This window comes from Semicossyphus pulcher, unplaced genomic scaffold (assembly GCF_022749685.1).
Source record: "Semicossyphus pulcher isolate SPU_LCO1_2020_fin unplaced genomic scaffold, fSemPul1.0.p SCAF_16, whole genome shotgun sequence".
Taxonomy (NCBI): domain Eukaryota; kingdom Metazoa; phylum Chordata; class Actinopteri; order Labriformes; family Labridae; genus Semicossyphus; species Semicossyphus pulcher.
In genome coordinates this window covers 1,883,679-1,900,449 of record NW_027211670.1, presented here as the reverse complement: position 1 = coordinate 1,900,449, position 16,771 = coordinate 1,883,679, and the positions used below count along the sequence as shown (strand labels likewise).

General features: G+C 43.8%; 1 protein-coding gene across 1 annotated transcript in view; it reads left to right on the top strand.

Annotated features, from left to right (window-relative positions):
* dnah9 (dynein, axonemal, heavy chain 9) overlaps positions 1 to 4,324 on the top strand; it is a 189,618-nt gene extending 185,294 nt beyond the window's left edge. Inside the window, exons 76-78 of the mRNA XM_069663994.1 lie at positions 228 to 481; positions 643 to 778; positions 4,097 to 4,324. Coding sequence (XP_069520095.1) covers positions 228 to 481; positions 643 to 778; positions 4,097 to 4,324 — 618 coding nt within the window. The remainder of the gene's footprint in view (positions 1 to 227; positions 482 to 642; positions 779 to 4,096) is intronic.
* Positions 4,325 to 16,771: the final 12,447 nt, after the last annotated feature.

The following is a 16,771-nucleotide window of genomic DNA, read 5'->3' as shown; positions in this document are numbered from 1 at the left end:
AATGCGTTATCTACTGGCCCGGGGGGTTACAAACAGGCCACCCGGCCAGTGCTTATGTCGAGCCCTGCTTAGAGAAGTTTTCCTGATGTTTCTCCAGAGATCTTTGTCTGCCTTTCTGTGATTAAATATGTTAACAATATATTAGAAATGTATTTTGTAGTGATGATTGATTGCAAATTGATTCTTTCTGACACTGAATGTCCTCCTTTCCTGTGACCGCCCCTCAGGGAGAGTTAACTATGACCAGTGACATGGAGAGCCTGCAGAACGCCATCTTTCTGGACCTGGTGCCGGACAGTTGGACTAAGCGTGCGTACCCCTCCATGTCGGGCCTGGCCCTGTGGTTCACAGACCTGTTAGCCAGGATCAGGGAGCTTGAGGGCTGGTCAGCGGACTTCGTCTTACCCTCTGCAGTGTGGCTGGCCGGCTTCTTCAACCCACAGTCGTTCCTCACAGCCATCATGCAGGCCATGGCTCGCAGGTGAGGGAGGGAGAGGTGCATGATACACTGATGTTGAATCAGGGATGAGACGCAGTAAACTACTATATTGACTATATATCACTACATTAATGAAGTGCTCGATTAGAAATAATAGAAGCACATGTTGCAACATGGCTGACCTCTCTGTGTTTGGCTGGCAGGAACGAGTGGCCTCTGGACAGCATGGGTCTGCAGTGCGACGTCACCAAGAAGAACCGTGAGGACTTCAGTGTACCTCCTCGTGAAGGGGCGTACGTACACGGGCTGTACATGGAGGGGGCACGCTGGGACACACAGGTACACGAGTCAGTCATTGATTTCTGTGTTCAGCTGATGGAGGAAACAAACAGCTGGTTCTGACGGCGAGTCTCCAGAGAAGCTCACAAACACTTTGATTCACAGAAATCTTTCTTTACACACTCTTACGTCTACACGTGAACATGAGGCGAGCTCAGAATGTATCTTTAAACTGAGTCAAGTAAGGGAAGTTGGATATTTTGTCCCTGAAGGGCTTCCTTATTCCCTTTGTGGCTTAATTTTCTGCTTTGCATCCTGCCTGCGTTCAGCTCTCAGTGCATTACTCAGCGTCCCAGGGCTCTATCTATCTCCATACATACAGCTTGTGTATATGCGGCCGGCTTTCAGGGAGCATCCCTGTAGACTTCTTAATTAGGGAATGTGCAGAGTGTGCACTTGAACACTTAGATCGCCCTTTAGAGGAGCGCTTCCTTTTTTCTTCATTAAAGTTGGAGACACTCACAAATAGACAGGCGGACAGACGGGCCGGGCTTCTCCTCCACCCTCCTCCTCCCCCTCCTCCCTTTGTGTCCTCCTCTCAGCCCCGCGGCCGGCTTGGTGCCGCTGGCCGGGAGCAGCAGAGAGTGAAGAGGAGAGGAAGCAGCGCTCCATCTGGACGCAGCTCTGTGCAGCAGTAAAAGTCAAAGATTTATGATAAACTTACTCATCTATATTAATGAAGCGTGCCTTTTGTTCAGAGCGGCTTCAGACATCAAAGCCTGCAGGATCCTGTATGATAAACACCTCGTGTGTGAATAGATGCTGACGTTACACAGGGGAAGCTTGTGTGTGAATGTGATAAAGCCTCTGGGAACCCAAATCCACCACCGCCTTCTAACAGTGTAGTTCATGGTTTTATGTACACAACAATAAGCATCTAAAGTATACGGAATCAGTTCCAGTTTAAATATTTGTGAAAGCCAGGGTTCATTTTGGCAGCTGCTTTAGATTTAGAGTCTTTAGACTAAAATGTTTTTTAGTTTAAGTCATATCTTAGTCATTTTTACCCTTTATCGTTTAAGTCCAGTTTTAGTCGACGACAACTCAAAACATTTTAGTCAGAACGTTTTCTCTCTTGAGAAAATATGACCCCTGCTCCAGTCCTTCTTGCTTTTACCTGTTTGCTTCAGGTAAAATTAACACTTCAGATTTCAGCAGATCATCTATACGACGAGGACACAGCCTCTATAGATTGCTTTTCATGCTCGCTTCTCATTGAAACAGTCAGACTGAAGCAGCCGGTAATCGCTCCTTTCAGTGCGGAAGAAGCGTCACATCACGTGTAAAACGTCATCTCTGAGCGCGCTCAGAGCCTGAAGCAGGAAGCGAGTTAACAGAGAAAGTTCATAACCACCTTCATGATACCTGTTATCTATAACCGGGTTACCCAGTTAGAGGAATGAATTGCTTGTATTTTGACAGACAGATACGACAGTGGGGAAATATCATGGATTTTTGGACAGCTCATCACTAACATTTTGGTCTTGTCTTGTTAACGGAAACAAAACATTCGTGTCGTCAGAGGTTTTATGATCACAGATCTATTTTTAGCTCGTCAGCGTCTCGTCTTCATCATGGAAAAAAGGTAATTGATAAATATTCATCGTCATTATTTGCGTTAACGAAATGGACACTGCTGAAAGCGTTTTTTGATATTAGGTTTAAATTAATTCGTCACCAGTTATTCGGCTGATTACACCCAGCGTTAGCAAAGGAGTGATTACTGACAGCAGCTGATGTTGAGTGTTGACAATGGTCGTCTGTTTTTGGCTGTTAGGGCGGGCTGGAGATCATGTATTTTCCAGCAGCAGGTGTTGAGTGTCAGACTCATGTCACATGACTCACGTCCCATCTGTTAACATAGAGGAGGCGGGCTTTATGACCTATACTGCAGCCAGTCAGCAGGGGGCGCTAGAGAGGGTTTGACTTCACTTTTTGGGAGCTGTCATGTTGGCCATCTTTTTATACAGGATATGCTGTAACATTACTGGACTAGCTATCATTTAGCATGTATTCAAAGTTAATATTAGCTTTGACAACAAATAGAGGCTGCTCAGCTAGGGCTGCACATGAATGCTAACTGCTAACTAGAGCTTGTCGCCGAGTAAGTTTACACATACGAGGAATGTTTTAGGTGTTTTTATGCAAAACATTGAACATATAAATAGAAAAAGAAATATAAAGCAAGTAAACAGCAGCGATTCTACTGTCAAGAAACTTAAATACAATAAAATAAACAAAATAATATCCTGTATAATCGTCTTTAAATGTTACTGATTGCAAAGTGTTTTTTAACTCATCCTTCAGATGCCTCTGGTTCTGACTCAGACACATGAAGCTGCACAGAGCTGATTGTTGGGGGAACAGATACATGTCAATCAAACCTTATCCGTCCCGTGTCCACAGTCTAAGCAGCCGTCTGAGCTGTTTTTGAACCACTTATGAAGGTTTATATTCAGTTTAATGAGACCCTCTGCTTTCATATCAGAAATGCATCTTTATTATTTCAAGCTAAACTTCTCGCGGCTTTCATGTAATTCTTATTAAACAATAAAAAAGATATCTGTAACGGTAATGATCGTGTTTACAGTGTCGTTAAACTCACTCTAATGATCCCTCATGGCCTCCTTAAACACACGCATCATTTGTATTTAAACAAACAGAGTTTTTGGTATTTAACGCCTCTTTAAAGTTTTGTAGCAAATGCAGATGCAATTAGAGCTTCGTCCTCGGAGCTTTCCAAAGTCATCCGGATTTACATTCATTCCTGAAAGTCACAGTGCATGCATGGAGAAACTTGTGTTTGTCAGGCGCTAAGTGTAGGAGGATTAATTAATGAGACAGACCACTCTGTTTCGGCGTGTTTATGGAGTGTGTGTTCTGAGGCAGGGCAGCTTGACTTCCACTCAAACTCTGCTGACTTTCAACACTCCTCAAGGGTACCGCAGTGTGTGTGTGTGTGTGTGTGTGTGTGTGTGTGTGTGTGTGTGTGTGTGTGTGTGTGTGTGTGTGTGTGTGTGTGTGTGTGCGTGCATGTGTGTTGTGCAAACTGGGAGTGTACCACGGCCGTGCCAGCTAAGATTAGTCAAACATCTATTTTTTTCTGCAACAAAAGAACATTATTAAATGCAGCCTCAATGGAAGTACAGTGTCTGGAGGAAGTTTTCACTGCACCTCAAACTAATTTATAAGTTCCCTCAGCTCTGTGAAGAGTTTCTGTCTGTGCTTGACTGGCTTGTCATCCACCCCCACACTTCCTCGCCTCCCCCCTCCTCTTCCCTCGCTCCTCTTTCTCCTCCAAACTTTCTTTCTCTTCAGACCGGGATGATTGTCGACGCCCGCCTGAAGGAGCTCACCCCGACGATGCCGGTCATCTTCATCAGGGCCGTTCCTGTGGACAAACAGGAGAGCAGGAACGTGTACCAGTGTCCCGTCTATAAGACCCGGCAGAGAGGACCCACCTACGTGTGGACCTTCAACCTGAAGACCAAAGAGAACCCCTCAAAGTGGACTTTGGCCGGAGTGGCCTTACTTCTGCAGATCTAGCAGGAGTCAAGGTGCTTTCTTGTGGTTGTCATGGTGCCAACAGGGTCAAAGGTTAGATTCATTTTGGACCAAATAAAGGCAGACTGTGTAACACTCAGGGGTTTTACTGCAGCGACCTTCCTTTGTCTGGTCTGACAGACTGATATGATGTGAGCACACTTTAGATAGATGATGTGTGAGTGTTTACTGACTTCATGACTCATCTCCTCTCATACTGCTGTGACACTTATAGCAGGCACTTGAACTTTAAGCAGCACGTTTGACCAGTAGAGAGTCAGTTACAGTAACTAGTCAACATGTTATTTAGATATCATATATATAATTTTGTCATGTTACATGTCATGTAGAAATAACATTTTGACCGGTCCAAACTCATTGCAAATATCTCTAATTAAATAATACATATCTGTAATTACCCAGCGAGTGTTTTTCCGTTTAAAGACGTTTAAAACTGTTCAAAGTTTTTTCACTGACAGTTTGACGACGATTCATCTCACATTCACACACGTATTAACGGCAATTTTCAAGTCGCATCTCATATTTAGCGGCTAAAATGATTGTTTAAGTGAGCAGAGCATCACAGTCACCAACGAGAACATGACTGCAAACACAAGCGGAGTTGGGTTTCAATCTCACAAGAGCTGCACTCACCACCATCGGCCACCGAGGTCTCTGCAGACTCGTCTTCCCGTCAGGCGTTAAGCACCTCCGTCAGCATCCAGGGCTCGTTTTGCCTTCATAGTCAGAGCTGCACAGCAGAATTCCCTGCACATGCTCAGTCTTCTTTCTTCTTCTTCTTCTGTGGGGAATGTTTCAAACTGCTCCCTTTGCGATGTCTCTGAACCTTCTTGTTAAAAGACGTTGAAATGACGTCTTTGTGAAGACGGGATTTAACCCACTGCTGCAAAATGATTCTGGAGAAATGCAGCTACAATCATCACTTCCGTCACCCTTTCAACGCTAAAATGAACAAACCTGGTTGAAAAATGGTTGAAATTATGTCTCATACCTGATTTCAGTGTTTTCAACCGAATTTCATTGTTGAAATCCCGGTCGGTGCTTTTAACTCGTAAGAATAAAGATTACACGTATCTAAAAGTGCATTTGAACATGTTGAAAAAGGATTTTGATTAGTGAAAATATAAAATCAGAAATTTAAATTTTTGATATTGAAAAGTGAAATCTGACCAGCTACAAGAGGAATTGTTGGTCTCTCAGATGTAATTGTTGCTCATATTTAATATTCACAAACGTGATCTGAAGTACAGCTGTTGATATCTGTAAATACCTTCGACACAGTCAGAATCTAACAGTGTCAGCTCTCCGCTCTGACCCGTGGTGCAGTCGAGTCACCAAACCTCCAGCCGAGTCGAGTCTCGAGTCCCCAGTGTTCAAGACCGAATCCCCGTTACCTGAGTCCGAATGGGTGTCCATGTTAGCTCGCAGCTAGCTAAAGGTGAAGGTTATTGACAATCCAAGTAACTTTAGCATCTCACTAACTTTCCTGGGTGATCCTGGCCAGATGTCTGTTAAAGTCTGTCCCCGTCTTCTCCTCGATGGTTCTTTTACACATCGAACATGTTGCTCTGCTCTCACTGCATTTGTAAAATCTTTGAAAGCAGAACGCACGATTCATGGCGCCTCTTTAGGCGTCCTGCAGGAACTGTTGATGAACAAGACGACGTGAACACGAGTGCCAGGCCTTACACCAAACTCACAGAATTATTCATGCCTTAAAACAAACACGAACAGGCCTTATCAATGATTAATCCGAGTCCTCCTCTCCATCTTCAGAGTCCAAATGCAGTGAACGCTTGAGTCCGAGTCACGAGTCCTGAAAATCAGGGCTCCAGTCGGAGTACTGACTCTGACTGCCAAACCACATGATCATTCCTGAATCTCCACAAACATTTTTCCTACATTTTACCTTGTGTAAAAAAAGTTTCATATAGTTGCATATTTGAAAACGTATCGATATCTATGATCAGTCGATATCTTCCAGAAAATGTCGTCCAGAAGATATGTGTTTGCTCAGGCTCTAGTTTATATATATTCAGTGTGCCATCAGCCTGTCACCACGCCCTGTGACCCTCGCTGCTTTACACAAACACATGTGATGTAACAAACAAAGATCTTTTAGTTTCTCTGTTTGCCAAATTAGATTTGCTTTGTGAGGAAATCCCTCTTTACCCGCCCACAGGAAGTGACATCTCAGAGTACAATCACAGAGCCGGCAGAAACAGAAAGCCGCTCCATCAGATGTTTTATCCCTGCAGTGGCGCTCTGTCATCTTTGTTAATAATCCAGGCTGTAAAATCGTCTTTAAATGCAGCTTTCAGGGTGTGAAACTGTTGGAATCACCTGTGGCTGCTTTGTTTGACTCTGTTTGAACTGTTTTATCTAAGTTATTAAAATGCTAATTATCTGTATGTGTTTGAGAATAAATTGCAGTAATGTGATCTCTCATGAGTCACTTGCTGAGGAGGTGTTATAAAGCTGAAGCTGGATGGTTTCACACATTTTATCTGAGCACAAATCTGTTTAACTACCTTCGCCGTGCGCACGTATTCTAGTATCATCACGTCTTCAGATTAAATACGGCCTTTATGTTTGCATGTATACAAATGATTCTGATTTCCACTTTCTTCCAGAAAACTTCCAGAATAAAGATTCTTTATCTTTTCACTCCAGATTGTGAATATATTTCTACACCCTCCACAATACATCCCATTTAATGCCAGTTTGCAGTCATTCTCCTATCTCCTGTTTCCAGTCTCACAGTCTCTTCAAAGTCTTCAGAGCAGCTCTCTCCTCCTCTTCCTCTTCTCTCCTTTTCTCCTCCTCCTCCCTGCTGGAGATTAAACAACCCTCCGAAGCAGAAAGTGTGGCGTCTCACACGGATATCCCTCCACAGCGTGTACAGTAGATGCACACGCACACACTGCTCGCTCGTTCCTCCTTGTTCTCTCGTCTCAGTCCGGGTTCCCCTGCGTCTCCTTTATCTGGTTATTGGAGAGCTTTAACAATGCACTCGGAGACCAGGAGGTGTGAGGAGGAGCACATGAGGGGAAGTAGGAGGAGGAAAGCAATGATGCAGCGTGAGGCAATTTATGTAGAGCTCCCAAATTACATCTTCAGGTGGCTTTATTGAATTAGATCCTGCCTGTGTTCACATGTGCAGTACACATGATGCTGCAGTGAGGAGAAGTGTTTGACCCTCTGCAACGCCCTGACTCCCTTTATTACTGCTACAACTGTTGAGCTGTCGATGTAGCACGATGCAATGATAACAGGTCACACACTTGATACAAAGAGTCACAAAGAGGCGAAACTACCACTGACTGATTGAATCAGCTGTATGTAGCCAGAAGGAGAAGCTAACTGCCCAACTCTAACTCAGAGCTTTGAGATCACTTGCAGTAACATGCCTTTCAGCTTCTGCGTCGAATTTTGTGTCTCAATCAGTGAAAAAAATAGATTTTCTTTACTTCCCCGGAGGACAAAGAGGCTAAAAGAAGAGCTCTGCGGCTTCAGACTGCCTCAAAGTGGTAAACGGTGGGACCCTGTGTTGTGTTCCCGGTTTTCGAACCATCTGCTCTCCCTAAACCAGCGATCGCTGTGTTTAGAACAGCAGGAGCTGTAGTCTGCGTCTGTCACCAGACTCTTCACACATTCGCAAACATAATTCTGGTGATTTTCATGTCACATCTCGTATAAACTGCGGCGAAAATCATTGTTTCATTTTCATTTGCAAGCTTGAGCTGAATGTGATCTCTCCAGAGAACCAGCTCACACGTGCTCCCCTCAGAGCTCTCACACTCCATCAGGTCGTTTAATAATAATATACGTCAGCATCCAGGTTACATTCAGTTTGAGCTGATCTGAAACGACTCCGTTATATGATATTATCACTTTGATGATCTAACTCAGGTAACACTGTTTAAACACACACAGTGTGTGTGATGTCAGCTTATGACACCTCCGGTCACACAACGCGAACAATCATCATTAAGTACGATGAAGGCAGACTGAACGGACACTCATGGACACTTATAACTAATAATAAGATTTTAATGTCACGATGCCGAATGTATTCTTAATTTAAGTTATTAAATGGTCAAACATCTCAGGACCCAGGGACAGCTTTCACCCAAAAGGGGGCGGGGCCACTTTTGGGAAAGAACCCTGATGGGTTGCTATCATCTTTGGAGCCATAAAACAATCTGTAAAAGAATAAGAAAATAAATATAGAAATATAACAAATAAAGTAAACAAATAACAGACTTTATATTTATTTACACTGTAATTTATTAATTTAAATATTGTATTCATTCGATGCCAATACGTTAGTGTTTTTCTCTGTCTGTTAATTTCTAAATATTTTAGACAGATGGTATTTTTCTGTTTTATACCCCTCATTTTTTCGGACCAACCAGCAGTCCAACACATTATCAACCATAGAGCAAAGCTCCAAGCATCCCAGCTAGCAGGGAACAATCCCAAAACATTGTCTAACATTACCTACAATTATGTTTGAAAGAAAACGTTTAAATCTAACATTCAAAGAACGTTTTATGGATGTTTTTAATTTCAAAAAGTTCTTGTAACTTCTTAAAACTTAAACTAAGACAAAACGTTTTAACTGCAACATTGTGAAGATATTTCACAATGTTATTGAGACCTGGACGTCAGAACGCCTTTTATATCCTTTCAGGATGTTTGTTCGGCCTCAACTATCAGAACATGATTTATAAAACATTCCTGAAATGTGATTTAAACATTCTCACTGCAACTTTCTGAAGATGTTTCAGAGAACGTTCTCCTGCTATTAAAAGGAACATTCTGAGAACCGAATAAAAACTTCCCGCTCAAACAGAACAGAACATTCTCAGAACGTTCTTCCAGCTGGGCTGGCTTAAAATTGAATTAAAATGTTATTAATTCTAATGTAACTTTATTAGGAAAACATACATGGGTGTGCAAAACACACAGCCCGGCTCTCAGACAAAAACAGGAGACACACAGATACAAAAAACTACAATACAAAAAATAAGTCAGTCGTGTGTGGTGTGGATGAGTGTAAACGTGCTGCATGGATGTCGTGCTGTAAAAACAAAGAAAAGCAAACACAGAGGTGTGTTTGATTCGTCTGCCATCAGGTCTGCATGGAGACAGGAAGCAACAGCAACGGTAGTGGACCAAGCAGAGGGCAGTGACGAGGAACAGGTGTGTCTGGCAAACGTCTTATTTAATCTCACTTAAAGATTCAGTCTGAGTGAAAAAGTCCTCAGATCAGCTGCTCCGCTAACGTTAGCGTAAGCCTTTTATAAAGTAGCATCTCAGCTCCCGTTCAGATGTAGCATGATGTAACCCCACAACATGATGTCATTAGCTAAAGATTTTAGCTTCTGTAGCTAATGTTTCCAGCACACTAAAGAGCTGATCTATGTTCAGTTGCATCAGTCCTTTAAAATGATGCTTTTAGGTTTTGGATTTGCTTAAAAAAAAAAAAAAGCTCTCCACCTTCTAAACCCTTCAGCCCTGGCATGGTGGTTATTTATGTGAGCACATGGAGTGGTGCAGGCCCAGAATCAGAGCTTCTGTTTAGGCCAGAGAGTCCTCCAAACACCCCTGCAGCTCAGCCTCTGTCCTGGTGTGACTTGGAAAGCCAGATGCAGAACAGCCCTCCAGAGCAGCTAATGACGGGGCTGTGCAGCTCCACGGCCGGCCTCAGAAGGCTGAAAACGGCGTGGAGATCCATATTTCATATTTGTCTGTAATGTGAGTGTTCTTGGCATGCTACTGAGCGGAGAAAGCACGAGTCGAAGGGGGGGAAATCTATCAAAGGGTTCATGCTCTGAATGGAAAAGAAAGTACCTTTAATCATGTGCATGTGTGGAGACGTCAGGCGGTTGCTAGGTTACAGGTCAGTGCAGAGAAGCTGCCGGTGTGTGAGCGCTGTAGAGATGCCTGTGTGTGTGTGTGTGTGATGTGCAAGCATGCAGTGTTTTAATTTCAGTGAAGGTGATAATGTGACTGCAGGGCCCAACAATCACTGACAACCAGGGAGACGCTGCCTGAATACCACCTTTGTTCTCTCACTACATGTGTTATCCATAATATTGTTCTTTACCTGTAAACGTGTAAATAAACCTGCAGAACACTAACAGGAGGACAAAGTGGTCATCATGTGGCTGTCTGGCTGGAAACTATAACTACTTTCACTCTGCTGTTTCTTCTTTTGCAGCTCACAGACTGCATGTAGAAAGGGGTCGTAGCTTCTTAGTTTGAAAAGAAAGCGGGTTTAGGGCGGGGCTATCTGTGATTGACAGGTCCCTACGACAGCTACCTGAAAATGTCTTGTTCAGCGTTGTGTTAGCACTAAAACACACTCTGAGGAGTCTTTTCTTACTTGCCAGCATTAGCATCCTGAATTGATATCACAGTTACAGAGCCTTATAGAAACACCTTGCTAACCAAGCTAGCATTAGCTGACACCTTAGTGTTTGCTCACCTCTCGTTTCTCTCCAGATCTAACCTCCTGTCTAAATATGGTCACATATGGCTCCAAAAACAAGATGGCTCAGGCCAAATTGCTGAACAAGGCTCTGAAGAAGTGCAACAGGCTCTAAAGCTAATTTGACGTAGCAACCAAACCTTTTTTTTTACAACTACCAGGCTGTTGTGTGCAACTGTTTCCAAAGAAGACGTGTGTAAATTAGCTGAATATTTTTTCTTTAGGTGCTTTAACACAGTAATCAATAGAAGCAATAATATTTGAAATTGGCGCCATAGCTGTGGAGAAAGTTGTACTTGTGGTTTTGCCCATTCTACATTCCTACAACACCCAGCATGCATTGCGCCCCTCCTTCTGAAAGGAACGGCCCAGCGAGAGACGCTGGAGTGAAAACGTTTCACTGCGACGAGAATATACCGGTGGATCGTCGGGTCTGCAGTCAACATTTCAAACCTGACGATTCTGAATCCAGTGTTTTTCCATATTCACATGACAGCCATTTTCCTCTGACGTCACACTCAGGCTGGGACGCGCAGATGCTCTTACAGTGTGTACAAATGAAGTGAATCTGAAATATTGTTTTCATATCAACACTGAAAATCCAGAGACATCTGGCAATACTTCAACATTAAAACAACATATTTGCTACGTTACACAGCAGCTAACGTTAGCACTCAACCATGTTGTCGTTCAATGCTAAAGCTAAAGTTAGCTGTGGTGTAACGGTAGCTGCAGGGTTTTCCAATGTGTTGTTTTGGTCTGAAATGTGGCCTTAAGTCACTCCATTGTCTTTTTCCTTAGAGTGATGTCTGAGAAAAATGGCCGCCATGTGAATAAGGTGAATGCATCAAAGTTCAAGGAACGGCTAGAACGCTATGCTGTATTTACACCACTGAGTTGCATTAATGGGACCATTAACGAAGCGCTGGGTCCATTTCTCCTTAAACTCCATGTTAATCCATGTGCTGAACTCAAGGCTTAAATCAGCAGGCTCATGATGTCTATAGCCACTTCTTCTACACAGTCTCCGTCTCAGCTCTCCTCTCACTTCTGTACTGTTTTTGCACTACATTTCCCAGAGATCACTTGTCAGCTACACAGTGTCCAACATGCCTCCAAATAAATCACTTCACACTCTTTCTGAGCGCTGAGAAATGTGCCGTCGTGACGACCAAAGTGCTGCCAAGACACCTCGCTAGCAGTGATTTTCACAACAGGCGTGTAAAGAGCTGATAAACAGCTCCGTGTTGTCCCTGCCTGTACGTCTAAACTCTCCTCACTGCTCTGACCCGCACAGTCTGGATTAACCGCTCACGTGGTTCGGTGTGAGGGCCCAGGCTCAGCTCGGCTCGGCTCTGCCTGCCTCTGGCTCAGTGTGTCCCGCTGCAGCCAGCAGAGTCAGCTGCTGTGAACACCAACTGTGAGAGGAGCAGTTTTTGGCTGGGCTGGAGACGGGGGTAATTAGCTCTGACAGAGCTGATGAGTTGCTAATTAAATGTTTATCTGAATCTGGCATCTGTCGTAAAACAAACGTCTGTTAGCGGCCTACAATCTGAGGATTATCACCAATAACTGGGCCGGTCCTGCTCGCGCTGCAGAGATAAGCTGCAGAGGACGGAGATGCAGGCCGAGTTCTGAGCAGTCAGGCAGGAACGAGTCGCAGAAACACCTCCTGTGTGTTACTGTGACTCATCATGACAGCCATTCTCTCCATCCACAGTCACGCTGCCTCGCACTGTGGACTCACTGACTTGTGTAGTAGCAGTTATTATTGTTGTCTGATTTTTAATCTGTGAAGATCATTTTGAAACTCTGTCGAGATAATGAAAGAGTCAAAGGCGGTCAGTAAGAAGATCCTCTACAGCTGTATCTGAGGCTTCTGCCTTCACTCTGTGATGCTAACAGGACTGAGCGTGGTCTTCACAGGGACATTTTCTGCAGTAAAGAAAATTGTTATAGATCGTCTGCATAATTCAGAAATACAACTACTGAACCGTCACCACGGCATTTAAATAGCATGTCTCCTCCCTTGTTGCTCCTTCTGAACAAAGCACAGACTCACCTGAACCTGATACGAGAGTTAGCCCTTCGCTAACACGTTTAAAGAGTAACTGCACACTTAGACATGTTTTTCTAAATTATATTGCTGCACTATGATGAAACGAATCAATGCTGGTGTTAATATTGACAATTCTTATAAAAATCGTGGGTTGGAAATGTCTCAGCACGCCAGCTACTGTTTTAAATCAGCTCTGGATCCTGCCAGCAGACGGTGACGTAGAGATGACCGTTTGGGACAAAATGACATCATGAAATGTATTTTAAAAAAGAATACTAACACCTGTCAATCAGAGGTGGGCGGTACTTCCCACCACGTCTTTGAGAGGGAGTCTGTGAAACCGCGTTCATTTTATAATATAACACAATAACATAACATAGAACAATATATCCTGATCGAGAAACATCATTCACTGTTTCTGCTAGCACACCGTACATTAGCCTTCTAGCTAACATTACGTTACCACTCAGAGACTGTGCCCATTCTCTCTTCAGAATCAGACATAACTGGAACAGGCTGCACGCGCGGTCGGCGCATGTGCTCTTACATTGCCTCGGCTCTGAAAGCTCCAGCTTCAGGCGTTAGTGGGGCTGGAGCCACCAGCTCGGGACCACCACAGTCCTCCACCACGGTCCTCCACCACACTAAAGTGCTCTTCAGGGGACTCTGGTGGGGAGAGCCCTCTGTCATATGTGCCTTGTGACTCTGTGTCTCTCTCCATTTTTCTCTGGCCAGGGGAGGGGACGTCACTGAGCTGAACATCCACCCTCCTACGCCCCCTCTCAGCCCCTTGACCACTTTGAGCATTTTTCAAGTCGTGCAGTGGGTGGAGTTATGGTCAAACCTGTGGGTGCAGTTACACTTTAAATACTCCTTCAGTAACTGAAACTGAGTCGAGCCAGTGTTTTTGCTTTCTGCCCTGAAACCTTTATTTATTCAGGACGTTTCATTCAGATCAAGAACTGTGAGAGAGACCAGCCGAAGATAAGAAGAGACACACAACAAGCCTGCCAATAAATAATCTTAATTCATCCAATGGGAGGAGGCGAACCAATAACGTGTGACAACGACCTGCAGGCAGTTAAAAAAATCACATCCACACAAAATCACTCAAACTTTAATTAATATTTTCACTCCCAATAAATATTTAAATATAAAAATGCTGGAATTGAAGATTAAAGCGCAGAACAACAAACAAAACCACCTGCTTCATGTACATAATGCCGTCACATTATTCCTCTGTACATAAACACCTGTCTTGTATATAAATGCATTTTATGTTGTTGTTCATCGTTGACTTAAATACATTCAGACACACTTGTTTATTCACCTACCTGCAGGAACATCATAGTTCAACTTTTATGTTTTTTTCATCTCTGCTCAACTTTCTGAATTGTTCTTTAAACTCCTTAGAGCTGGACTGAAGCTCCTTATACTGCAATAAAAAGCTGGATTATTTAGCGTTGGTTTTGTATAAAAAAGATCGGTGCGGCCGCGGAGTTGTCTTAGTGTTGCATGTGAAGTGTTGGTGTTTACAATCAGAGGATATCTATGATATCTTCAGAAAAGTGAAGTTTGATTTCAGTCTGTGCTAGCCGCTGCACTTCCTGACACACACAGCTGACATACGGTATAATACACTTCACAGCATGCGTAGGAAAACAATGTCCTCTAGTCTCCATCGTGAACGGCACGCTGTCGTTTGCATAATATTGTATTTTCTTTTATTTGTTGTCTCTTCTACAAACCGCTGACACAAACAGCTGCTGTGATACCATGCGCTGCATGCGCAGGTATACAGGGCCGATGTGCAGAGTGAGACATCGTGCCGAGGGAGAGGGATGTCTGGCGTCAGTGTGAAGACCAAAAACTAAAACACAGCGCACACTTACACTGACATGTTTGTTTATATGTAGGACTCTGTAAGGGGCTAAAGTAGCTGGTGCTCCTGACCCCCTCTGCAGTCGTGCTTAGCTTAGCTTCATGTAGGAACTGCCGGCTTCTCCTAACAGGCGCCGTACTAGGATACCTACAGTACGTAGGACTTATTAGGACAGTATTGATAAGAACGTCATACACTCCCTCTTCAAACAAACGTGCAGCATTTTTTTTTGTTGAAAAGTTGCATATCCAACATTATTAATCCGTAAACTCCAGTAGGAGAGGGAGCAGAGTATGTGGACGAGGCTGATCCGTAAAATAGAGCCAACAAATGCTGTTAATGTCTGCTCAACACGGTGGACGTGTTGCAGGGGTCACAGTCCTTTCCTCCTGCAAGTTCTGCAAAGCAGGTAAGCTTTGCAGAAATAAGAAGATACAGTAACATTGTTTATCCAAACTACCTGTGAATGCTACTGTGAAACTGTCAAAGGATCTAAACTGTAGAAATCCTTCTATTTTAAATCTCCCAATCTCTGTGACAGTTTCTCTGACAGCACCACCCAGAGTGACGGAGCGAGGGACTGCAAGGAAGCACAGAGAGTGCAAACTAAATATTTAACCACCAGAAGAAGCCCTCTGCCCCCGGATCATGTTTGCATTAAAAGTGGAGGAGGACGTGTAATGACAGACATTGTTGAGGAAATGTTTCCATGAGAGATGTGGAAGATGTGCTGATTATTTGATGTTCAGCCGTGCTTGCGTCCAGCTTCCTCCTCGTCCTCTCCTTCAGCTGCAGCGTCTGATCGCAGCATCTCACCTCTCACGCTTCAGCTGCTCCTCGTCCTCAGATTCTTTCTGATTGCAGACTCATATTTTCATTTAAATGCTGATGGGCTGAGGATCAGTGTAAATTGGAAACCCAAACTTATTCCGCTTTTTTCTTGTCCTGTTTTCCCTCCTGTGTGTTTGTGGAGGAGTGCAATCCCAGGCGCTGTTGTTTGCTGTGAGAATCGTCGTTCGCACCCTCAGATTGTCATGAATTTAAAGGAGGTCTGAAATTGCACTGACCAGCATTAAAGTCGACCATATTAATTCAGATGTCACATTGAAGTGCTGATGGCCCGCACTCAGGCTGTGTATCATGGTGAAACTGTCAGAGACGTGACACACTGTCAGATAAGATGTGAGACCCTCACCTCTGAAAACACCTTCACAGTGTGTAGATCGGAGATGTCATTTTACAAACATGTTCCTGATGCAGGTTTAATCTCACTGGCTGCTTTACACCTCAGTGGGCGGGGACAAAAAGAAAGCCTAAACACCCCAAGCTTGTTAAAGGAGGTTAAGAAGAAGAAATGGAAATCCTTACTTGAAAAGTGACCGGACTGGTCGCTTGTTCAACAACCTATTTTAAAGGCAACAGTGAGGTTTGCAGATGTCTTATCATCCAGGCGAGCTGGTCTACATTTAGTTGAAGAGTGAGCATTTTTAAAGGTCTAGGTCATAAAATAACTGTTGTGTCGACAGCATGTCAGTGATTGCACCTCAAGCAGAGACATTGCATCAGAAAACTGATGGAGTAAATGTTAATGTAACTGTCAGGAAGGCCCAGATGTCAGAGGGAGCTCTTAATGAATCAGGGCAGCAGTGAGGACCCGGATTAAACCTGACCAACAACAGTGCTACGCAGATCAGGAAGGGGTTGGAATGATGGAGGCAGCTGCAGCTGCAAACTGTGCTGGCATCAAGGTTTTAGCAGCACAATAGTGTCCAACTGAAGCACACCTGAACAAACAGAACTGGACCTGGACCAGTCAGCTGGTAGGCAAACAGCTGGTGAAGCATAAAGATGATGATGCCAATCAGCAGGTGTGTGCTCAACGTCAGTGTCCTGTTTGAAGTAAACCAAAACCTCATTTTAATTGTCAACCAAAGCAGGTAAAAATATCTGTAAATATATTTGGGATGCACGATATTGGAATTTTTGCCG